At 45.1% G+C, this 25,440-nt stretch overlaps 1 protein-coding gene and 1 long non-coding RNA gene across 9 annotated transcripts in view; one reads left to right on the top strand and one right to left on the bottom strand.

Annotated features, from left to right (window-relative positions):
* PNPLA4 (patatin like phospholipase domain containing 4) overlaps positions 1–4,944 on the top strand; it is a 26,380-nt gene extending 21,436 nt beyond the window's left edge. For 5 of the 8 annotated variants that reach the window (XM_059386153.1, XM_059386152.1, XM_059386157.1 and 2 more), the window contains 2 exons: positions 3,814–3,966; positions 4,670–4,943. In XM_059386153.1, coding sequence (XP_059242136.1) covers positions 3,814–3,966; positions 4,670–4,801 — 285 coding nt within the window. In that variant the 3' untranslated portion in view covers positions 4,802–4,943. Of the gene's footprint in view, positions 1–3,813; positions 3,967–4,669 lie in introns of those variants that run through there. The other 3 variants (XM_059386154.1, XM_059386155.1, XM_059386156.1) reach the window with 2 other exon arrangements.
* LOC132007390 (uncharacterized) overlaps positions 1–13,755 on the bottom strand; it is a 17,367-nt gene extending 3,612 nt beyond the window's left edge. The window contains exons 1-2 of the long non-coding RNA XR_009401334.1: positions 13,617–13,755; positions 7,592–7,679 (exon numbers count right to left, since the gene is read on the bottom strand). This is a non-coding gene — a long non-coding RNA (uncharacterized LOC132007390). The remainder of the gene's footprint in view (positions 1–7,591; positions 7,680–13,616) is intronic.
* Between the last annotated feature and the right edge of the window lie 11,685 nt (positions 13,756–25,440).

A 25,440-nucleotide genomic window follows, 5' to 3' on the forward strand; every position in this document is an offset into this window, starting at 1 on the left:
AAAAAACACATTATTAGTCTTCCAGGGAATATTTTTGATGTAACACTCCGTGTTTTCTCAAAATTGAATGTCCCCATCTTTTAACTAAAAAATGAAAAGCTCCAAAATTAACACAATGTACCAGTAATCTTTAGTAAAATAGTAGCAGGGTTGTTCCACCTCTTCCGAAATTTCTTATTTATTTTCAGCCGTCTCCCTTTTCTTGAGGAAAGTTCGTCGGTCTCTCCTTCCCACTTGTGTTTCTTCACTTCAGATGGGAGATTCTGACCCATGTCGCGGAGACCAGGCCTCTCCTCGTCTCTCTGTCTCTCCTCACAGCCTCCATTCTGAGACGCAAGGACCGAGCATGTTCTCTTGGACATAACGATTCTTCCTCTGTATCACACAAGATCAGACAGGCCTGCAAATGCAGAGTGATTCGTCAGGACTTCGTTGATGCCCCTTCCGGAAACAGATCTGATCTCCGGGGCTGTTTGATCGTGTGCGAGAAGGAAGCGTGCAAGTGAGGGGACCCGCCGCCCACCTCCCGCGTGCCTACTCCGCAGGATGGCGGTGCACAGAATTTCCAGAAGGCGCCCGCGAGGAGATACTCGCGGCACGGTGGGGCAGGCAGGCTCTGCTGACCCGGGCGCTCAGCTTTGCTGTTGCCGTGGGAAAGCAGCAACAGCAAAACGTGACCTACAGGGCGCATCTGTATGCCAATAAAACTTTATTTACAAAAGCACGCTAGCAGCAACCTAGCGTGACGAACCCTGCAAGCCTCCGTCTCCTCTCCTGTAAGACGGGAAAACTGAGGATACGAGCATGACCTACCCATCTGCCGGCATTCTCGAAGATAAACCAAGTCATACAGGGGGTTGGTTTCCTAAACCGTGAGGCCCTGTGCCATGGCACTTCCAGTAATTCTAGCTTTCAACTTCGCGTTCATTCTCCTGACAAAGAATTCTGAACTCACTTGCTTTCTGAACAAAACCCCTGAAGACAGTTCAGCCCTGCATCCCGTCTTGCTCACGAACATCCGTATCTCATCCGTGTCCACATCAGATGTGCTGAGGTCCTTGCAGAATGAATTCACAGGCCCTTAGAAGAGAGATGCCTTCCTTAGTTTTTCGCCCTTTAGATATGGACCAAGAATTGTCTGAGTTTATGAATCTCGGGGCATGTTCCTCATCTGTTCCCGAGCACATCCGTGTGTCAGGCAAACTTGGACACGTCCTGCCACGTCATAACCTGCCCTGTGTGGATGGGACAGTTACCCCTGTGCCTTTAGAAGTGGTACCAAGCCATCACGGGAAGCACCAGCACAGTTTGCTTCTCTCCCCAAAGAAGATTCCGGAATCACAGAAGCTCATGGCGGTAGTTACCGCCTTGCGGAATGCTTCCCACAAGGGGTTAAGGATGAAGGGACTTGCAGAAACCTGTGGCAAACTGCCCACGAATTCACGGACAGCGGCATGTAAGTGCAGGCTTGTAAACCTGTAAACCAGAGCACGCTAGATATAGAAGATCCCCACTTTTAATTTGGGGGTGAGGAACGTTTCCTGCTGTAACCGTTGTTTCTAGAGATGCTGCTAGAATCCGCATGCCTGCAGGAATGCGTGGTTTTGGGAACAATACAGCTCCTGAGAGTGTAAATCAGGAACCCAGTCCAGAGCTCTTGGAGAACCTGAGCTGGTACCGAGGACGGTTCTAGCGGAGCTGGTGATACTGCAAATCTAATCAAGACATTGGATAAGCTATACGTTTTCCACCATCATTTATCCAATCAGAATAAGCTAACGAGAGTGAGGAAAATTCGGAGAACTAATTTTCAGTTCCCGGAGACGGCAGTCATTAGCCCTGTGGTAAATGAGAGCATTCTGCGCCCTGATGAGCCTCCCTTCCGTTAAGTTGAGCGCGTCAGATGAGCTCATATGACACACCGTACATATTTCTAATTTCGCTTGATGAAAACTACCCAGACTTTTCGATCACTGGTGATATAGTCTATTGAGAATATGAACGATGATTTTGGAAGGTTTTTTTTTCTTCCTCTCCCCCTCTCTAGCAATGAACATATGCCAGAAATCCGTATCCATGCCCAAAGCAATCAGAAAACCAAACGGAGGCTTTGGGACCAGGAGGCACGGAAGCAGAATTTGGGGGGCTCCTCACTGCAAATCTCCCTTATTTTGAACTGTGTTTTTAAGCATATGTAGACACAAACACATGGGAACACGGGTGTGTTGAACACACACACACACACACACGAATGTGTCTATATGAGACATAGAACGTAATTACATGGTGATGTCTGTTATGTTCTGTTAGAAAGAGCAACAATATGCAAGTTACACAGGTTGGTGTATTATCATCCACTCTACTTCTGTTTTCTCCGACACCAAAATGCACAAATTTTCAACATGCTTTCCCTTTTCATGGATCTACTTTTATTCCCTCTGGCGGGGCGGCGGGGGGAGTTAGTGGCTGGGCGAAGCCATTGTGAACTGTACAGGGACTGATCATTCACTAGCTCTACCGATAAAAAGGAGTAAAACAGACACACACACACACACACACACACACACACAGATACCTTAGAACAAAACGAATGTATGTTTTAACCAAGTTCAGGGCATTTTGTATTAACTCGTTTCTCTCTCCTAGCACTGCCTTTGTGCTGAACAGAACAGCTTGGGTTTTCCTACGTCGCATTCCAAATGTTCAGGGGAAACAGCGTAGCAGAATTCTCCACTCAAGGTTCTGTTCAAAGGGGTTTTCAGCCGTGATCAGACTGTGTTTTTTCCCTGTCAACTGAAGGTTATTTCCATCACAGATACAACCTGGAGAATTTGTACTTCTGTTGTGTGTGTCTGCGTGTCTGTTGTTAGACCCGAAGATGTCAATGCTGTCCGTTCACTTGCTTTGAAATGGGTAGCATAAGGATTTCTGTTTCTGTGTCCTTTTTCCTAACATAGTTATCCAGGAGCTTCTGGAAGCTTTTCTTACCTGCTCTGCCTATCTGTCCCGTTTGGATTGGGGTCTGAAAACACAGAACCTCTTCGGAGTTCAATAGCGTTTGTTGTGTCGTTTTGTTTTGTTATAAATGTCATACTTCCCATTATTTCTGGCTTTGAAACCTCCTGTCTTGAAGAACGGGTGCCACTTTAGAAATAGAAGGATTTCTGGTTGCTCAGCTTGCCTTTAAGTTTGCGACAGGAAATGCCAGTTTCTACTGCCTGTAATAGACCCAGAATGTCCTGTGATGGTGGATGGTCTACGCAGTACCAGCTGTGAAGGTGGCTTTCCACTTTGACTTAATGATGCATCCCAAGCTTATTCCATGGCTTCTTGTGTTATGCACTGTTATAAACATTTAGGTACTCCTTATGGACAATAATCCAGCTAAAGCTTTTAAACAACTAGAGAAGGGGTGCCTAGGGGGCTCAGTCTGCCTTCGGCTCAGGTCCTGATCCCTGAGTCCTGGGATCAAGTCCCACATCGGGCTCCCTGGCCACGGGGGAGTCGGCCTCACCCACTGCCCCTGCTTCCATCTTTCTGTCTCTCATGAATAAATAAAATGTTTTACAAAATTAATAAGCAGCTGGAGAGGCTTCCCGATTCTGTGAGGTTCTCATTATATAGGTAAATGGTATGTGTGCACGGACTTGTACAGAAATCAGCCATCTGATGGGTGATGATTGGTGGTAATTTAAGAGCATTTCCAGGGCACGGATTCGAGGAGAAGGAAATTTCCCTGTTGGAAAGTCTGTGCTCCTCTTCGTAGGCGCCGTGACGTTGGCGTGCGCTGACGAGGGGTCTTTGTTTCCACAGACGTGGGTGGATGGAGGCCTCACGAACAGCCTGCCCATCCTTCCCGTCGGCCGGACAGTGACCATCTCACCCTTCAGCGGACGCCTGGACATCTCCCCGCAGGACAAAGGACAGCTGGACCTCTACGTGAATCTCACCAATCAGGACGTCACGGTGAGCCCGAGACACCATTACATTTGCAGATAATCGCCTAAAAACTGCCACGCGCTTCCGAAACGTTGGAAACTCATTGATAATTTTATATGCCAATGGCATCTTCTCGGCCATAGTTTCTTACTAGTCGACAACACAGGTCATGTCACCCATGCCCATGGGCCCGGGTGAGTGCACAAGCCTTTCACTCTGTATTATCTGTTTGGGGAAAGCTCTGTTTTTCTTCTCTTCCTCAGGACAGAGAACATACGGCAGGTTTTCAGTGCAATTTTAAATCAGCTCATTTGTTTAAAAATGATTGTTAAGTGTGGCAAAATATGGGACAAAAGCTTTGGAGCTCAACTGAATAACTTAGGTAAAATATGGGCTCCCTCCCCTCCACTCCCAGTGGTTGTGGACAGGAGGCGATGTTACGGGTAGGGGACATGGGTGGTTGTCTCCTCTGGGGGTGCTGCTGGCATCCGGTACATAGGGGTGAGCGCTACGAATCAGCACGCAGCCCCCACAACAGCCAAATGTCTGGCCCCAAACATCCTCACTGCCGGGGCTGAGAAACCCGCAGCTCATCTAGGGCTAAAGTTAGACCTTTTAAAGTTCCATTTTCTCCAACTGATTTTCTAAAGCCCAAATTTATATCTACGGTAAGAAATCGTCAGTGCCGTTAACCTGTGCTGTCTTCTACCTTCAATCTGTTCTCTTCTAGCTGTCCGTGGCAAACCTGGTGAGGCTTAACCAAGCCCTCTTCCCACCATGCAAGAGGAAAATGGAATCCCTGTATCAACTTGGCTTTGATGACGCCATTAGGTTTCTCCTCAAAGAAAATTGGTTTGAATAGAATGCATATAATGCAGAGAAGACTGCATACTCGTCTGTTTGTTTTTTTTTAAATTTTTGTCCACATCGTTGTTGATGGAGGTTTCTAATGAAATCATTAAAAAAACAAAACAAAACAAAAAACAAAAAAACACAAACCTATTGGGATTCTGTTACTAGTTTTTGTAATATTTCTGATTATTTCTTCTGTGCAAGGAAATGAGAGGTATTTTATTAGGCAGGATGTACGCGGGTCCTGAGGAGTCCTTTCCAGGGAGAGGCAGGTCCTTTGGAAAATTTAGAGGGTAAGCCATTTGGGTGAACCATGCATGGGATGTTGAAACTGGAGGTCGCCGTTCTTCCTACAGACAATGTGACGTGGCAGCCCGGAAGCCCAGCAGATTCGGACACTGGGGGGGTTTGCCTTACTTTTCAGCAGACATGCATTCCTGCCCACCGTAGTCTTTTTATACCACAGCCCACCCCCGGCATCCCCGCTAAGATGATTATCAGGCTGCTTTCAGGGTTCCCTCTTGTAAACCCTCAGCTCTCCGTAATACCTCTGTCTCTTTACCCATATCTCTATCTCTGTCTCTTGCAGCTGAAGTCTTGCTTCCTCTCTGTCTCCAGCCAGGCCACATACCATCAGATGTTGACCCATCACTCTCGGTAGTGGGTAAATCTACTCTAGGAACTGAGAAGATACACTTCTACATATGAAGAACCAGGTCCACCCGGTCGTCCAGTAAAGAAGAATTCAATCGAAAATAACCACTCATCCATTATTTTAAGTCATGTTACACTGATTTAGCTTTTCCACTTCCTAAGTAGCAATCCTATCACTTTTGAGGACTTGGATGTGGGTTTATACTAATTCCTGGACACTGTCTCAAGTCTTAAATCTGTGTTGGTGGGGCTTTGCCAAGCATAAACTCTTAATTACTAAGAGGCAGTTAGAAACAAACCGGTTTCATTGCCTGCATTTAATTGTTATGCATTTCTCTTTTAACATTTGAAACCATCCTTTAAATCAGTTTTATGGCTCCTAAAAGCTCTAAATACACAATTTTTAGCACATAACCACCACCGATCGCCTCTTTCCTTACGAGTTATGCAGAGACTCGGGCCTCGGTAGTGACCGTCCTTGGGGTGTCTATTTCCTGCTCCTCTAGAAAACAGGTAGCTGAATCTTAACACGTCCCTTCAGACGGGACATGAACATCTTCAGTTTAGTTCCACATCTGTCTGTCCGCTACATTTCCCCCCTTTTTATCATTTTATGTGACTCTCCTATTTCGAGGATATTTCAACCCATTTTTATGGGCGCCCCCGTGAGCACAAACAAATGTTAGCCTGTTAGACATCAAAGTGAAATCACGCACTGCTTATGTCTCTGACCGTCCTGGTGGACACTACTCCCCCAGAAAACCGTGGTTAGCTCGCGGACAGGTACGTGCAGGGCAGCCGTGTTCTGCCGTGAGGGAATCGTAGCAGCGTCCTGCAATGCTGCTTTCTGCGAGCCAGGGGTCCTGGACCGAGTTCTCCGGTGGGGCAGGTCCCGACGCGGGCTCTGTGCCGCTCACAGCACGTCCTCACGCGTCTGGACTGACAGAAACCAGGCACTCCGAACAGACCCAGATCCTGATAGGTTTGCTGGGTAATTCCTGTGATTGTCAGCCTGATATGTCCCTGGTCCCCGGTCGGGGCAGTTTCCTAATGCTTTCATATCTGTCATTTAAAATTTCATTAGTTTTTCTATTCTTCTCTTCAGGAACCCTCTTTACTGTGTAACTATGGTCACCCCCTGTTTCCATGGGCAATTAGGGAAACTGGATTTGGTTTTGAAGTTAAATAATGCTCTAAAGGAACAAGCAGTGTATTAAAACAAACAAACAAAAATACAACCTCCGTTCCGTTCTGCTTTCACAATATCCGGGGTATTGTGTGCACCACCAGCAGCTCGCAGAGAACAGCCGTTCCGCTCTGGGCATCGAACGAGGAGTCTGCACAGACCAGGGCCCTTCTCTGCGGCCGGTTTCAGTTTTTCTGCTCTTCACTTTTTCCCCGATAGTTAACACACACACACAGACTCCCTTTCCCTTTTGATATTTGTAAATATGAGTCCCAGAAAGTTTTTGGATCCAGTTTATTAATTTTACAGCAGAGGAACCAATCATTAAGGACGTTCACGGTTTGGAGGTTTTTCTTGCCTAAGCCGTGTCTGCACTCTGGCAAAGTAAAACTGAAAGTTGCCGTCAATTATCCACATAACCCAAAGCAGGACTGGAAAAGCGGTCTGTGCGGGCCACCAGAAGTGGACCCGTTTTTAAACAACAACAGTAATAATTACGAAGGATCAGTAGCAATTACGGATAATCACTAGTCATTATTATTAATCACGATTATTATTATTATTTGCAGATCGACCGTTCAGTTGGGCCGAATTCACCATGTAATCACTGAGCTCTGCCCTCAGTTTTGCCTCTGGCGACACAACCGAAACCTTGGCTTGCTCCGCGCTAATACGCGTCACGACGCACTCCTGACACCTGTCCCTTCAGTGTAAATCCTCAGGCACGTGCCTGAGTTACGGAGAGGCAAACAGAGGGCTCAGTGTTTTCGGCACCGTAGACAGGATTTCCGAAGGGACATTCCTGCCCTCCTTACATAACTGCGCATCCAGCGTCATCCACAGCTAAAGCCACCACGAATGTGGACGAGCGTCCTTACACGCCTCTGTACGCGAGCACGCAGGGACCGGAAGCGCGGGGCGTGTGCCTCTCAACAGGGCGGACAGGAAGCATGCACTTACTGAGTTCTTTCGCTTGCTTCCTGTGAAGTTTCCATTTCTCCGCCGCGTTTACAAGTGTCCTTCGAGCTGTACACCGTCCAGTTCACTTCTGTGGTTAGAAGAAAGAAAGAGGGAATCGGTGTACTAGCCACATGTAGAAAGCCACAAAGGTGCAGCCAGTGCAGGAACGTAGCCCTCCCCTGATGGGTCCCTCAGCTTTGCCGTACGATTCTGCAGCTGTGCCCCCTTCCCTGCCACCAACCTCCCCACCCCCAGCTCAAGGGCTGTGGTCTGTAGGCTGAGAAGCCTCATGCATTTAGACATGCACGTGACCCCATCCTGAAGAGTGGAGGTCAGATGACAAGTTCTATGTCCGAAGACCGGGACTGAGCCATACAAGGGTTCTGTAGGATGTACGTGTGGGCTCCTGCCTTTGTGCCGCTCCTGTGATCAACGAGGAACTCGAGATGCAAGAAATGGAGGGGGGGCAGGGTTGCTGCCTTTCCTTTGGTCACAAAGTAAGTAGAGACCACAGAGACATACTGGTGTCCACTGCTAGCCAAGATCAGAGCTCTGCCTTCTCCCCCAACCTGTCACTCACCTGGGCGGGGGACCACAATGCTAGTAGAGAGGCAGAGGGATAACACCTGTTCCAATGCAGAAGTGGCTTGACGAAGGGGCATATTTGCGCAGAGAGAGAATGCTCCCCGGGTTTACTCACATGGGGGAGACAATCGCAATGGGCCCCCTTCCCAGGGCCTCCCAAACCGTAGCTCCTAGCAAGGCTGTGCAGCTGGGAGACGAAGGCGCGCGGACCAGCCTGAAGCAGACGTAGCCGGTGGCGGTTTCAAATCCAAGGCAGTTAGCAGAGCTGATCCCTCCTGAAGAGCGAGCGGAAGCAAGCGCTTGCCTTGGCCGTTCCTGATCAGTGTTGTCGTCCGTGTCGAGCTGTGCTAGTCCTTTGGGCGGCGAGAACAAAACCACACACTGAGTAGCATACAGATGACAGGAATGTACTCCTCACGCTTCTAGAGGCTGAAGTCGGAGATGAAAGCACTGAGCCACCAGCGTCCAGCTTCGTAGACGAAGTCCAGCCAAGTTCTCCCTGTGTCATTCATTACAAGGCATAAGGGATGAGCGAGCACCTTGGGGTCTCCTTGATCTGGACCATGTCTCTTCTGTTTCCTTCCATTAGGGCCCCGTTATGCAGTTTTTCTTTGACTTCACAGCACTGGGAGTATCAGTGGGAGGTTGGAAGGTGATGGGTGCTTTTCTCCATTCGTACCCTGGGATGGCCATCACTAGGACCACAAACTGGTTGGCTTAAAACAACAGACACTTATTCTTTCACAGACTCAGGAGGCCAGAATCCAAAAACCAAGGGGTGGGCCAGGTTGGTTGCTCCTGGAGGCTTGAAGAAAACTCTGCGCCATGACTCTCTCCCAACCTCTGGGGGCTGCTGGCCGTCATGGGCATTTCCTAGCTATGGCAGCATCGTTCCAACATCTGCTTCCCTTCCCCTGGGTCTCTTCCCTGAGCACGTGTCTGTGTCTGTTTACGATCTCATAAGCATGCCCGTCTGTGCATCCAGAGACCACCCTACCTCCAGGATGACCTCATCTTGACCTTCTTAATGAATTGTATCTGCAAAGACCTATTTCCAAGTGAGGTCACATTTTGGGGTTCTGGATGGACAGGACTTTGGGGAGTCACTGTTCGTCCCGTGAATGATTTTAAAGGATTTCCTTCAGTTTAGGTTTATCTCGCGTATCCTCATGATTGGCAAGGAAATCACAGATGCAATGCTGCCGCTTTCTCATGGTATCTTCACAGTTGGGATGTGACTTGACCTTGGTGAAAGGGATGTTCACCAGGCTTTTCCCCCATAAACTTATTCTATCCCCCTTTATAATCAACACATATCTGTGTGTGGAGAAGCGTTTTCAAAAGCATATACATATCTCCTGCTTCGTCAATCTGTCAGTTTATCTCCGTGTGGACTCGTGGTTTCCTGTTTTATTCAACGCATTATAATCAGCTACTGTCATGATTTATTCTGATGCCCAGAGTGACCTGTTTGCTCAGTGGGAACCTAGTTTGGCCGACTCCCCTGTCACCATCCCTTGTCAGATCCTCCTCATCCGTTGAGTAATTCCTTGCTTTCTGGAACAAGATTCTCTAGGCTTGTCTTCTACTTCCTCTCCCTCTGCTCTGGAATCTGTCATTTCTGCAACTGTTTGAATTCCTTATGCCAGAAAATGACATTTCTATTTATGGTGGAAAAACAGAGCAAAGACATTTTCCTTTGGAGATGGGTCCAGGACACCAAAATCCTCCACAGTTAAGGTATGAAGGACTCCATGCCTCGAACAACAAGACGATCAACTAAAAAGTACTGCAGGAAGTATTCATTAAAAAGTCGACAGAAATATATGAAAATGGTGCTTTTATTCTACCAGAACTTAAGAGATGGAACAGTGCATTGACAATAACAAAACAATGCCCATCACCTCAAAAAATGTGCAAGGGTGGCTCAGTCGGTGAAGCCTGATTTTGGTCTCAGGTCGTGATCTCTTGGAGACATGGAGCCCAGCTGCGAGGCTCCATGTTCAGCGGGGAGTCTGCTTGTCCCTCTCCCTCTGCCCCTCCCCCTCTCCCCTATGGCTCTTTCTCTCAAATAAATAAATTTTTAAACAAATTTTTTAAATGGGAAAGAAACACAATCACTACAGATTTACCTACTTATGGGATCATACAATATAATGTTTTGCAATAGGAACCTCAAATTCCGGATGGTATCTAGTCTCTTCCTACTAAGGGACAAATGTTGCACATTTCTTTCACACCCACAATGTTTATGTTTTCGAAATGTGACAAATGCATGTGAAAGTTCAGCTGGCAGAAGAAACACTCCATGACAGCCAAGAAAGGTTAAGTAATTTTGTGACCTTAAGCTTCTTCATTTTTTTCTTTAATATCTTTTGTCCACTTTTCCAAGGAGGCATTAAGAGATGTTTTTTTTTTTTATTTAAGGAAAGCCAAATAAAGGTCATTTTCAGGGCAGTTAATTGTTGAAAGCTATTGTTGCATGTGAAGGAAACCCAATTCAAAAGACCTTAATTCAAAGAGAAATATAAGAAAGAGGCGCGCCTGGGTGGCGCAATGGGTTAAAGCCTCTGCCTTCGGCTCAGTTCATGATCCCAGGGTCCTGGAATCAAGCCCTGCATTGAGCTCTCTGCCCAACGGGGAGCCTGATTCCCCTTCTCTCTCTCTGCCTGCCTCTCTACTTGTGATCTCTGTCTGTCAAGTAAAGAAATAAATTCTTTAAAAAAGAAAGAAAGAAAGAGAGAGAGAGAAAGAAATATAAGAACAACAGTTGCTATGTTAATAGGGCACGGACTGGTACCTTTGGCTGTACAATCCAGGGTATATCAGGCACATCTGTGTGTAATTGCTCAAATCACTTCTCCAGGTATGATCTAGCTTTAGAACAGGTTTTCTCCAGGTGGCTGCTCTCTGAGAAAAACCCATTATTTTACCATGTAAGTGGTCATAGGACATAGGCAGGGATTCCTTTTTCGATAGGTCTAAGATAAAGTCCAAGAGAACATTCTCACTGGGCTCCAGTGGGTCATGCATCATCGCTGTCCTCCTGTGGACTTTGAGTTGGATATTCTGAAAGTTCAGTCCTGGAGCCCAAAGGGAAGGGAGAAATATGGAAATATTTTAATCACTGGCTTTCAATAAAATGGATGTTTGCACAGTAATATTATTAAAAGAAGCTCTTCTTCCAAGGGAGCCAGAGTTGTATAGTTTAATTGCCTGAGTGGTACCCTGTGTTGAGTTCAGCAGAGAAGACCTGTAAGATATGGATGGAAAAGTCGTTGAACGTGACACCACAGGACTGTCGATCCAGTGAGAACCAGTGTTGTGGACGGATGGCCTCAAGAAACCAATATTGACTCGTACAGTTAAAGTAGTTGAAACAATGTAGATGAGAGTCTAGTCTTTAGTTCTCAAGGGACAGCTTCCAAAGACATGAATAAATCTTGGAGTGATGTTCCTTCAGGTTCCTGGATTTCAAACTGTGGTTCTTCAACCAAGACTGGGGCATCATTTGGGAACTTGTTAGAAATGCAGAAGCTCAGGCTTCAGGCTCAACCTCATAAATAGAATCTGCATTTTAAACTATATGACTAAGTGATTCATTGAATTTTGAGAAACACTGGTCAGATGGTGGTTTTCATAGTAATGGGAAGAAGAGACTGTTCTGGGGTGGGGGGGGCAGTAATGGCAGACAGCATAGACAATATTGCTATATTTTATAGACAGATTTTTCCCCAGGATGTTTGATATTAAAGGGATGGAGAGAAGACCGTTAACATGGAAGATGTGTGGATAGATACTACTTTTGGTTGGGGACACTTGGGAGACAGGGAAGGAAGAGGAAGACACATTTGTCACCAGGTGAGGGAATCCAGTGCCCAGGGAAAAGGCAGAGAGCAGAGAGGGGACCCAGCAGAAGGTGGTAGAAACCAGCTCAAAAGCACTAGTGGAAAACAGAGGAGGAACTCTCAGAAAAGCAGAACCTTCAGGAGACTCGCTGGCTATGCAAAACATTTCTGAGCGATCCAGAAAAACAAACGGGGTGTTGGCTTTCATCTCAGAACAAAAGGCAGACCATTCAAGTTTAGAACAGCTATGAAGGAAACGTGGGTCTGCCCAGCCAGCTTGGATCATTTATTCTACAATTCAGGAAACCACTCTGTGGCTTCCATGGCTTTCTAGCACGATGAAATAGCAGACACTTGGAAACAGAGACTAAGGATCCCGATGGTGGGAAAGTGGCAAAAAGTAGAATTTTATGGAGTGAAGGCTCCTAGGGTGGCAACAGAGAAAACCTCTACTGGCAGAGCTAATGTTGATTTTAGTGAGTAGGATAACGGGTTAGAAGAAGTAAGGTACTCCTGTCTGGGAGAGAAACAGGAGAATACTACAATTACAAGTTATTTTCCTTTGGATGAATTCCATAAAACCTTCTGTACCTCGGACCGTAGTGTCGGCGAGCAAGGCTTTAAGCTCATTAGAGAAAATCATTTTACCTTTGACATTCACAGAAAACAAACATCCAAATCCCATTACCATTTGAGGAGTCTGTTAATAAAGGCTGGGAGGTTCTGTAGTAACTTATTTTAATGGCGGGTAATGCTATTGGTCTCGCTCCCTCCAATGGTAGAACGACCTTAGCAGTTCACTCAATAATTTCAAGTTTAAGAGTTGGCATAAGTTTATGTGTTATCATTTTTCTATACCCAAACTTTGCAAAAATCTGTTTTCGAGTTCTATTACATGACTTCTAAGATTTGAAAGGTGTCAATGCCAAATGTTCGCAAGTGAATTCACTCTTTGGCTACCCTACTGTGATCAAAGTTTTGTTCCTTGTCTCTTGTGCTCAACTATCACCCCTCCCCTGTTCTTCTCAGAATCAGCCAGGAACTTCATCTTCCATGCCATGAAAACCAAGTGCCTCCAGTGGGAATCCCACTAGCTTCTCAAAACCAATCCAGCACATCTGGCACTCACTCCCACCTTCCCTTCCTTCCTCCGTGCTCAAATGAAGAGAAAGTCTCTCCTCTCTTATGAGAGGATTTGTGCATTCACCTCTTTTCAAAGAGCCCTGTGCCAGCATCTTCTTCTGCACACATCTTGGGGGTGGGGGGGAGCACATCACAAAACCTTGCAAGCTCCCACTTTTCCCACTCCTTCCCAATGGTCAGTGTGAGCCTTGACATGTAGTCCATCAGACATGGTGCCCAAGACCTAGCCATGGCCCAGATGCCCATCACCTGACCTCCAGATCCATCCATCCAAGTGCCTACTGAATGCCTCCACTGGGTGGTCTCAGAAATGCCTTCAAACTTGACAAGGCTTTCATGGAACTCCCAGTTTCACCCCTCCTGTCCTGCAGTCATGAGTGGCCCTCTGTTATGCTCTTCATTCTCAAGTGGTTTCCATAGGATTAACTATAGACAGTCTTCCATTTTACCTGTTATCCTTTGACTTTGAGTTCTTTCCTCTTATGCTTTGAACTGCTGAGTTCTATCACATCCTTCCTCTTCAATGGTGGACACCTCTATTAAGAATTAATTCCACGGGCACCCGACTGCCTCGGTCACTACAGCATGAAACTCTTGATCTTGGAGTCAGGATTATGAGCCCTATGTGGGGCACAGGGATTATTTGGAAAAAAAAAAAAAAGAGAGAGAGAGAGAGAGAAAGAATTAATTCTATGAATATCCAACAAATATTTCCATGGAGTGGTCTTCTCTGCTTCCCATTACTTGATTTAAATATTCTAAAATCACATATATTCAAATAGTGATCATAATTCATATTTTTAGGAGCTTCTTTACCATATTCCAGATGGAAGTCTTTCCTTAGTTTTACCTCTCCTTTCCAGCAGTTATTTCTAGAACTTAAATTCAATCTCCATTTCTACTAGCTACGAACAAGGTAGGATACCGATGCATCTGCCCTTTTAACTGTTGCTAAATTCCTCATATCTATGTGCGTGAAGAATACCACTATTTTTACTTCGATACCCAATTTATTTCTGTGGCATTCTTCGAAAGACCCATATTTTATTTATGGAACCAATAAAGCAAAAAGTTATTATACAAAAAGATTAGGTTTCTATAGACATTTCAACATTGACGACACAACTAATGACATTTTCTAATCATTTAATTCAAATCACAGTCTGATGTGTCTTTCTTAAATGCTTTAAGAGCAGACACAGTAAGTGCATGTAATATTGAATATGTTGAAAATCGGACTGATTCACTCAGGATAATAAGATCAAAAGTACTAATAAGTTAAATATAATGTGCATTTCTTTATTATCTATATGTTTATTCACTTACTCATTATTAGAATTGTGTTTCTTGCATTTCATCGATTTTAGCAACTGTATATACATTGACTATTTCCATATTTCTAACCCTAAAGATAAAGAGTATTCAGATGGTTGCACATGGCTGCCCATGGTTCAACGATCTGGTGTATCCGCTGGACTAGGTCATGGAAATTTCTGTGCGTTCCCAGTCGATTTTCCTTCTGTCGATTCCTCAACCGGAGGGGTCCTACTTTTAATCTTATCTTTAGTCCTTTACAGAAGGAATTACCCAAGTCATTGCTTCCAACAGTTGGTTGATTTTACCGGGGATTTTGGCCCTGACGGCACTTGATCTGAACATCTCATGTTCTTAGTACAGGTCATCATATTCATGATGCATAAACATCATAAACATATTCATACCGTGTATGAATATACACGGTATACACATGAAGGGCCGTTCTCAACCACCGCTAGTGCTGAAATGGACCTGGTCATCAAAGGCAGCGAATTTGACAGTTGAGGTCAATGTTGTCTTGGAAGTGACAATGATTCTTGCTTACCTGCATTTAGTCCTGGGTACTGACTTCTCTTAGCATTATTTCTATGACATGAACCTTCTCCGTGTTTGGTCCCTTCGACGTTCCCATGCTTATTATGGTGATCCCTTGTGCATTACCAGCACAACACATGCCCTGTACTTTTCAAGCTCACGTCCTGTCAATTCTGTCCACATGCGATTGTCCAAATCTGGGGATGGTGATAGAAAAGAAAAACTATGAAGTTGCTTTTGATAGCCATCTGCCTTGCTCAAGAAATAGTATCTAAACACCCTCACAGACTATCACCAGCTGCGACTTTAGAACCAGATTGGTCCCTTGGAAATAAAAACAGGTGTTTTACATACTATAAATATAGTCAGACAGATGGAATGGTTAGAATCAAGAAAAATACTCCTTACCTACTTATTTTAGTTGCCATTATCTTAGTCTTCCTGAATAATCCACAACTATCAGTAGAATGCTATTTATGGGAGAAAACAGCCAAGAAAAAGGGAAACAAACTTTTGTTTACAGCAAATAACAAAATACAGAAAATCCGATACAAGGCAGAACCCATGCAAAGCAGTGAAATACTATTCATAGTTGTTAACATTTATATTATCCTTAGTCGTGGGCTTGCTAATGTATTTTGATTCTGACGCATATCTGTAAAAGACCTATCTTCGTACTTTTTTTTTTTTTTTAAGATTTTATTTATTTTACTTGAGAGAGAGAGGGTGTGTGCCACAAGTAGCGGGACGGCACAGGAAGAGGGAGAGAGAGAATCTCAACCAGATTCCACACTGACCGGGAAGCCTGACCACATCCACCTTGAGTGGAAACCAAGAGTTGCACGCTTGACTGACGGAGCCACCCAGGCACCCCTGTCTTCATACCCCTGAAGAGTACTCTCTTATTTAAAGCTGTTTGTGTTTAGCTAAATTTTCTTATTCTTTCAACTTTCATGACACGAGAGAATCTGCAATAATATTCACAGAAGGTTATATTCCTGAAATTTTGTAGGGGAAAAAATTCACTTGGGTTTACAGATGCTTTCGACGTGCCCTTGTGGTTATTTTGAAGAGGGAGGTCTGTGATGGACAAGATGTGACATGTTAGCTTTGGGGTGTGGGGTCTACCTCATCAATATGACTCAGAAGACTTCTTTATCTGACAGAGAGAGAGAATGCAAGCAGGGGGAGGTGCAGAGGGAGACAGAGAGACAACAAAGGAAGGGGAGGGACACAGGGATAGCAAGACAATCCCAAGCAGACTCCCCGCCCAACATAGAGCCTGTCTTAGTGCTCGATCCTAAGACCCCGAGACCACAAGCCTAAACCAACTGTCGGACTCCCAACTGATTGAGCCACTCAGGTGCCCCCATATATATTTTTAAATAGAATATACAGAAAGAATTCTTGGGCTATCAAGCCATAAGTGGTCAATAAACTGCACCCAAACACCCAGCTACCTCCTACTGCACAAATTCTGAGTGTTTTGGTTTTCTTTTTTTTTCAATCAGTAAAAATGACTTTATTTGAGCAAACGTTTTAAAAAATTTTTTAATTTATTTTCAGCACAACAGTATTCATTGTTTTCGCACCACACCCAGTGCTCCACGCAATCCGTGCCCTCTCCAATACCCACCGCCTGGTTCCCCCAACCTCCCACCCCCCGCCCCTTCAAAACCCTCAGATTGTTTCTCAGAGTCCATAGTCTCTCATGGTTCACCGCCCCTTCCAATTTCCCTCTGAGTGTTTGTCAAAAGTTTGCAAATGGTGGCTAATCTTACTTTGAAATCTGTCTATCTGTATTTATTTTAAGGTTGTGTGTGTTTGAATTCAAAATGAGAACGTTCTCTACATCTAAAAAAAAAAAAAAAAAGTCTTCAATTCATTCCTCATATCCCTATATTAGGAATATTACCTGTTATATTTTTGTTATATATTTGTTTTTTGTGTGACACACACACACAGAAATACATTTTTTGAGATAAAGAATAGATTTGGTTCACAGTTTATACACAGTATATATTCTTCTGCAACTTTGTTTTTTTCAATATCCAGTAGCATATCACAGAAATCATTCCCCTGAATTCACTCATTACTTTTAAATTGCCTTGTCTCAGGACCCTGAAAGTCAACTAACCATTTCCTACGTGTGGTCACTTAGCTTTCAATCTTTATGCATGAAACGTTGCACAACACACATATTTACATCAGGAAAAACTCCTACAGGTACAATTGCTACAGGGAACACAGTTAACATTCCAAAAGCTCCTGGGCCAACTGACTTCCAAAAAAGGTTGTAACGAAAAAAGGTTTCTCTACAGATTTTGGAACCTTTTTCACCCCACCATCACCAACAATGGATAGTATCAGTCTTCTCAAAGGTCACTGACCCCGTAGACAAAAATAAACAAATGGGAAGTAGGCCTTTGTTTAAACCTAGAGATCATACTACTCTTCATTTGGGTTGATTTTATCCCAGTAAAGATCAAGTTTGTGCATATTCAGAAAATCATGCCTTGTGCAATTTTCACTATTTGAATTCCTTGTTAATATGTTCCTTTCCCTCTTAGCACTGGTGGACACGATGGTGTATCCCCAGGGAGGGGTAAAGCTCTTCTCCGTGGTTTCGAGGGGAGGGGTCATGGGGGGAAACTTGCAGCATCTCTTTCTTATTCCTTCATTTACATCTATCCAAGACACAAGTGTCCTGAAAGTCATCTGCAGGCAGATTGTCTCATTGCCCAATGCTTCTCCAGGAACCTTTCTCGGCCTTGAAACAAGGCTTTCCCTCAACTCCTACTTCCCAATTCAAGCATGAAGGCCACGTCTGGTTTTCTTTTCGTTCATGAGAGACGCCAAGAAGCCCATGAGTTGTAACCCATCTACCTTGGTAAGTCTGTTTAGAATTTTCTCTGCCAGCCCTGATGTGTCCAAAGCTGGACTCTACAGTTTACACAGGAGGAGATGTTGGGGAGTGAGAAGTTTCCTCAGACATCATTCTCCAATACACATGACATGGAACGGTTTGAAGAGACGGGTCTTTCTGCAGATCTGCACCGGAGTTCTGTCTGAGCTCGGGTAATTAAGAGAACAGGAGATACATATGGACGAATATCCATGCTCCTCAGACTTTGTGAGCCAAATACTTGCTGGGCTTGTACGTGATTAATGGGATTTGTGAAATTCTACTTTATTGAATTTCTTTGCTTATACCAAATGGTGTCCAGCTGGAGGGAAGTCTGCACATTGCTTCACAGATTGTGTCTAAATAAACTAAAATTCTAAGACCAATGTGATGTTTGAATTAATATTTCTAATTGAGTTCTGATTTCTAAAACGGAGAGTAAGGAATAATTTTTATATGACAAGGAAAAAAGGACCATCTGAAATGTCCCAAGTTTTTATAAAATTTGAAGATAAACATTTGGTAAGCTCATTAAATTTTCATGAAAGTGGATATTTCTTATGGAGTACCTCACAAAAATGTTGCCGTGCTTCTGCCCAGTCCTAAAAAGTAATTCCAAATGAGAGCAAGGTCTGTATGTCAGATTAACACCCATAAACACGATCGATACATGCTTAAGTGTTAATCAACATTAGAATCAACCTCACAATTTGATATTTGCTTAGGGTCCTTCTAAAATTAACCACTCCCAGAAAATCTGATGAACGGAATTAGGAAGCAATGCTACAGCCAGGAAGCCAATAAATGCCCTCTGTCCTCATTTAAATCTCACTGGAGAGGTAGGTAGGATCTGAAGAGGAAGAAATGCCAAGAGACCTGCGTGCGGCATTCCGTGAAGCACTCGCTCATTCACCGTTCACTGCGGAAAGACAACACAGCAACGTATCTCCAGGAACGACCTCAAACCAACTATGTGCCCGTCGGAGGCATGATTGAAGACCTTCTGTGAAAATGGTTAGAGGGACCACACTGACAAGTAAGTATCACGGAAGTTCCAGATAAGTACAATTTTCCATTAAAACAAACCCACGTCTTGCCTTTGAAGCATGTTAATGACACAAATGTCGGAGTTAGGGGACTTCTACGATGGGTTACCGGCTGCTGTCTCGTGCTCATGAAATCTGTTTCAAGATTTTCCTTCCCTGTAGCTTTAAGTTAATGCTTAAAAGTGAGCATCGTTTTTGGTGAATGAAGTTTGATGGGAGGGATATAATTTTTTTTTTTTTTCTGGAACCAGATGTTCCTTATGTCTCAGAGTTGATGACATGCAAATGTTAAGCATTGTGTGCGAGTTCCCATGACCACCCCAGAAGAACAGAGTTCTGTGGGTGCTTTAAGTGGATAACAACCAAATGTAGACTTTTTATTTTTTTAACTTTCAGCTGGCAATTTCAATTTTTTTGAAAATTTCGGCCAATTTGCTTAGCTCTGACCGTGCGGATTCTGGGCTGAAACACACCTTCTGGGTTTCTCTTATTTGCGTCTGAGAATCCTTCTTTCTAACAGAGAGGAAGACTGTTCTAACACCTGGATTTACTTTCCCTAAGCTTAGGGTCCCTCCCCGAGGCCTACTGTAAAAAGCGCACCTCTGTTCGGGCTTCTCTTTCATCCCTAACTGCCCTTTCTGTGATTCTTCAGCATCTGGTTTGGTGGCCTCTTAATGAGGTCGATGACTAGTTTCTCCTGCTAAGGGTGACATTCATTTGGATCACAATTCTCATTGCTACAAAGACATACGTGCATTAATCCTATATACTAGAATGATTAAAAAGAAAAAAAAAACTAAGATTAAGGATGGATTACTCTATGTCATATATACAGCGTGCACTATATGGAGGGAGGAAAACGGGGTACGCAAATGGTGACACACAGCTCCAGGACCCACCAGGACCACGACATTGACAGCAGTCCTCACGTGTTGACATGTAGAGTAGACTGGAAGACTTGTTTTAAAGAGTGATTTATTGTTAGAGAAAGAGAGCAGGAGCATGGGGGCGGGGAGGGCGGTGGAGGGGCAAGAGAGAGACTCTTGCAAGCAGACTCCTGGCTAAGTGAGGAGCCGATACAGGGCTCAGTCCCACAACCCTGAGTTCATGAGCTCAGCCAAAACCAAGGGTCAGAGGCTTACTCAACTGAGCTACATGAGCGCCCCTGAAAGATTTTTTTTTTTAAGTTTTTATTGAAGTAATCCCTACACCCAACTTAGAGCTCAAACTCACTACCACAAGATCAAGAGTTCCAGGCTCCTCCAACAGAGCCAGCCGGGAACAACGGGAAGGTTTTGTGTTAAGGCCCAGGAAATGAGACTGGGGAAGGCGTCCGTGCCTTGGGACAGGTGGTTAACGGAAGCCTTCGTGGAGTAGCACGGCTGGGGAAGACGGGGAAGATGGCTCTGGGAGAACAAAGAGCGTGTACACAGATACCTGGAAGCAGGGGCCATGCTCACGTGACCTTCGTCCATCAGAAGTGTCTCCAGACGCAGGACGGCAAGTGGTGGGACATGACGGTGCAGCCCCTTCTGGAGAGAGAGCTGTGCTGGCCCACATGAACCCTGTGCACGGAGTGCTTCAGTGGTCTGAGACACGGAGGATCTCTGTGAAAGCAGGAAGGCAGCCTCACCTCAGTTCATGAACAGAAACCACAAGTCCCTAAGCGAGAACCAGGAAAGATTGAAGTAAGCAGAATGAGAGAGAATTACAATTCCGGGAAGGCAGGACAGGGGTCGGGATTAAAGGAATGGCAGAGAAAACAGCAATCATGGCGTTTCCTCTTCCATTAATGCTACTCGGGTCCCTCAGATGTCTCCAGTCTGACTCAAAATAATTCTTCTAAATCTGGATGAAATGACCTTTTAATGACGCTCTCTCTCTTTTTTAAGCATCCACAAATTTGTCATTATTATTTCATACTTTTTTGGGAATGGATATTTTAGGAATACTCTTTCTGCTCAAGCGAGTTATTATATACTCTTTAGAAATTTATCGTAAATATTAGTGGCCCTAATTATGAATTAATGAGGATCAAGCTTTCAAAGACTTGTTGCAAGAGCTGAAGAGCTGCAAAGACTACAGAATTGCACACCGCTGGTCCCTGGGAGGAGCCAAAAGCCAGAGAGATCAGGGGGACGCTGGACCTTTCCAGACTCTCTGGCTCCAAGAGGAGTGACTCATGGCTCACACTGGGGCGTGGAGTTCGGTGGAGCCCTTGCTCTGCCCAGGGGGCAGCCGTCCACGGGCTGGAGTGCCACATGATGTGCTCCCACCTTCAAGCGAGAGCCTCCCTTCAGTGCAAACCAGAATGAAACAACCCCAGCCTCGGCGCCACAGAGAACGCAGCCTTGGCCCCGAGGAGAGGACAAGAGGAAGAAAATGGTGAACAACATGACCTTGCAGAAGTACGGTCTAGACCAGAGGGGGCTGCTCTGGCACAAACTCAGTGCAGGAACTGGAGACATGGTGTTTAAAAATAGCCCGGCTGGGAGCTCTGGGACCCGGATCGGTATCTGCGTTTGCTGCCTTGGCAGCTGTAGAGCTTTGGGGGTGGGGAGATTCCAAAGGCCTGGTTGCAGGTGCTCGGGAAGAGAAGACAAGACCCAACGCCGTGCTAGAGATGGAGGGAAAGGAGCAGGGTGCATCCGATTCTTCCACATCCAGTCTCAGGCCCACAACTCACAGGCAAGGGAATGGAAGGGTCCTGGGACAACGCATTCTGGGAGGAAGTGAAACCAGGAAGGAAAGGGACCGGTACCTCCTGTTAAGTTCTGGGGTGGGGGGATCTCTCAGTGGAGCCAGCAGCAGCTGGGCCACGGGCTCCAGCACCCAAGGAGATCAGGGGAATGAGGGAGGTTTAAAAGTGGGCGCTGAAGAGAAGAGGCAGAGCTAATCGATAACAGCAAGGGGAAGCTCTCAGCCGGGCTGTTGAGCAGCGAAATATGGAGGCAGAAAGTTTTGTCCTGAGGGGACATGTTGGGAAGAGCCATTCACAAAATGCACCTGAATATCTTAATAGTCAAAGAAGGCCAATAACTCACATTTGTGGAAAGCTTCCCTAACTGTGCACTCCGACTGGAAATCACACTTACGAAGGGGCATTCCGTGAGAGCTGGAGCTCACCGAGCGTTCTCTGTTCCGGGAACCGGCGCACTGAAGGCCACAGGCAGGGGAAGCCTGGCCTGTTCCAGGGGATTCTGTCTGAAGAGTTCCCAGAAGGACTGTCTACACTCCCAACATTATCGAACCCACAGAAGATTGCAAGACACGAGTTAGATAGAATATCGACAGGTTGGATATTCAACTGTGCAATCTATCCTTGTAATTGCAGCACGAGACCCATGAAAGACCTAAGACTTTTCCAAAACTCCGCATATGTTCTTTCGTTCTTCCTCTCTCTCCGTCCATCTTTTCCTTCTTTGCATTTTTCCTGTCTCTTTCCTCTTCTCTCTCCATCCCTTGTCTTCCCTTCACTTCCTCCCTCCCTTCCAATATGGCACAACCGTGGTACCCTTGAGTCCCCAGCGTCAGCAGAAGACTCATGTCTCTGACGCCCACCGGGAGAGGGAAGGGAGACAGTGGCCTAGTGTGTGGGGGCTGGAGAGGGTGCCCAGTGGCCACCGTGGATCCATGCATTTCTGACTCGATGGCCCCACTACAAGCTCAGTTGGTGAAGTCCTCAGAGGAAATAAGCATACCCCCCATCTCCCGAGATCCATGAGTCTGGAAACACCCAGTCATCAGCCCTGACAACCCTCCAAGGCAACAGGACCGTCAGCCCTCAGGTCTACCGGCAGGTGTAACTCTGGCCCCTGAGAGGACTGAATACCTACCCTAGTGCCTACACCCCAGTGATGGGCAACTTCCCCTTATCTGTTCTTCAAAATCCCCAACAACAGCTACCTACCTTTTATGGCTTCCCCAGGTTGCCTGCTGCTTCCAGATCGGCCAGGCCTGTTGCCCACAGTTTCATGAATAAACAATAGATTTTGGATACTGCTGACATTTTGGCTTCTGACCTTTGAGTCTGGTGTCTTTGGAGCTGCAGACAGAGCCTAGTACTCACCTCTTCACAGCCTGTGTGGCCCCTGGAATGACAGCACGTCCTTCATCTGCTTCCATCCCTGACTCTCCAGCGTTGCTGGGTAACCTGTCTGTCGTGAAGCTGCTCTGGTGGCTTCCATTCCTCTTGAAGTCTATGAGCTTGGCCGCCATCAGTTCCTTCCTCAAAGTCTGAACAAGCTGCCTGACCCCAGAACATCCCGCTGGAAACTAATCAAAGCCAAGCAACCAGTTAAATGATACGAATGCCCTTTTCCGTTTCAATCAACAAGGTGTCCTCACCTTTTGTGTTTTTTCCACTTATCAATTACAAAGCAATCACAATATCTAATATATTTTTTATTTATCTCTCTACAACCTTGCACACAATGCCTATCCATTGAGTTTCTAACCCAATTAACAGAGAGGAGAATGGGAAAGAGCAGAAGATTTATATTACTTGTAAAATTCACTAATCCAAGGTCAGTAAAATTCCATTTAACACAAAGCTTAAGAACTCAAATAGAGTTAAATATATTATTAATGAAATCACATCTTCTTTTATCCACTCAATAAAGCATGAGCAGATTTATTTTTATTATATTTCATTTATTCAAGAAGTATTTATTAAAACGCGGGGCTCTGAGTATGCTAAGGAAAAATGGACAAGATCCCTGTTCTCACAGAGCTTACATTTTCTGCGATGTGAGGGTAGAAAGACCTCAGATGATAAAAAAAAAATATGTCCTTTGAAGCAGAGGACACCACCGCAGGGAAGGATCCAGACACAAATGTTGGCAAGCCTGAGGTCCAGACACAGTGCTCTCACTGATACACATACGTGCCTTGGAATTCCAATAGTTTTTTTTAAGATTAAAAATTACTATTTGTTTCTAAGAAGAAAAGGCGTATACCTTTCAGCACTTTTTTTTTAAGTATATACAATAATCCAATTTCCAATCTCAAAATGCCTTCTTAAGGAAAGAATGGAACTTGCACAACCTTGCGGCACTGACCAGCACCATCATCTGGCGGAGATCAACCCATGCTAAGACACTGCATTTTTTAGGAAAAATATGAATCTGAGGGAGAAATCTGATGATTCCTTGTGCCTTTGAAAGCGGGAGAACGTTTTGGAAGATTCCAGGCTCATAATGAGATAATCATCAGAGCAGGCAGATCAAGAGAAATGTTGCTTTCTTGACAGTCCTGCCAAACATAAATTCCAGATTCGTTACGCTCTAGAAAATAGAACTGAAAATACAAAATCTCAAGGATCTGATGGCAATGGAATTGAATCCACTTTTATTCCATTGCCGATGGAATCAGCGCTGTGGACAAAGTCACCGTCCTTCAGAGGCTCTCTTGAAGGCCAGCCTATGATGAACCTCCCTGTTCTCCGTCGCTTGCCCCGCCTTCCCCGGTCTGACCACCTGCAGCAGCTCCATTACCTCATCTTTGTCTTCCCAAAGGGCCTTCTCTCTTGGAATTGTTGTTGTTGTTTTGTGTTTTGTTTGTTTTTAAGAGTCTCAACTAGAGTATGTCTCAAGAAAGCAACTAATTTCAGTGCTGTGTATTCATAACATTTTGATGTTCCCCTCTACCCTTTTGATATCTTTTTTTTTAAAGATTTTATTTATTTATTTGACAGACAGAGATCACAAGTAGGCAGAGAGGCAGGCAGAGAGAGAGGAAGGGAAGCAGGCTCTCTGCTGAGCAGAGAGCCCGATGCAGGGCTCGAACCCAAGACCCTGGGATCATGACCTGAGCTGAAGGCAGGGGCTTTAACCCACTGAGCCACCCAGGTGCTCCCATTTTGATATCTTTGAAGACATTTAAGTGTTTGAGGAATCCATTATGTATTATAACCAAATTATCATCTTGCCTTGCTTCATTTCCTCTTTTAAACCTAGATTCCTAAAATGACTCTTCTTTTTTTATCCACTTAACCCCATCTTCTCTGGCTTTCCCGGACAGAGAGCAATGTTTCAACGGTGTATCCACGTACTCCCTCACAGCCCGGGGACATGAGTTGCCTGGAGAACCGTCCCTGTTCTGTGGCAGAAATACGGGAGAAGACAGACACGGGAGCCTGGACTTGGTGCACAGACAATACACGATTCTCCTCTACTCTCAGTTTCTTGCAAGTCCCTTCATCTCCTCAACCAGAATGGGTCCAACAAATGAATACGGGACTCATTCTGACGTTGTTATGAAAACTATAGACATGGGGGACGATGGCAGCTCAACACATATTTGTTACTTCTCTAAAAATAAGGTAGATAGCCGTCTCTTCAAAGCAGGAAGACCTACCAGACCAGACCTGGTTTCCTTTTTCCCTGATCCCAAAAATGCTTTGCAGATGTTTTCAATGGAAAATGCCACCTGGACATCTGAGGGCCAAAATGCTAACCAACTTCTCCTCTA

This window comes from Mustela nigripes, chromosome X (assembly GCF_022355385.1).
Source record: "Mustela nigripes isolate SB6536 chromosome X, MUSNIG.SB6536, whole genome shotgun sequence".
Lineage (NCBI taxonomy): Eukaryota > Metazoa > Chordata > Mammalia > Carnivora > Mustelidae > Mustela > Mustela nigripes.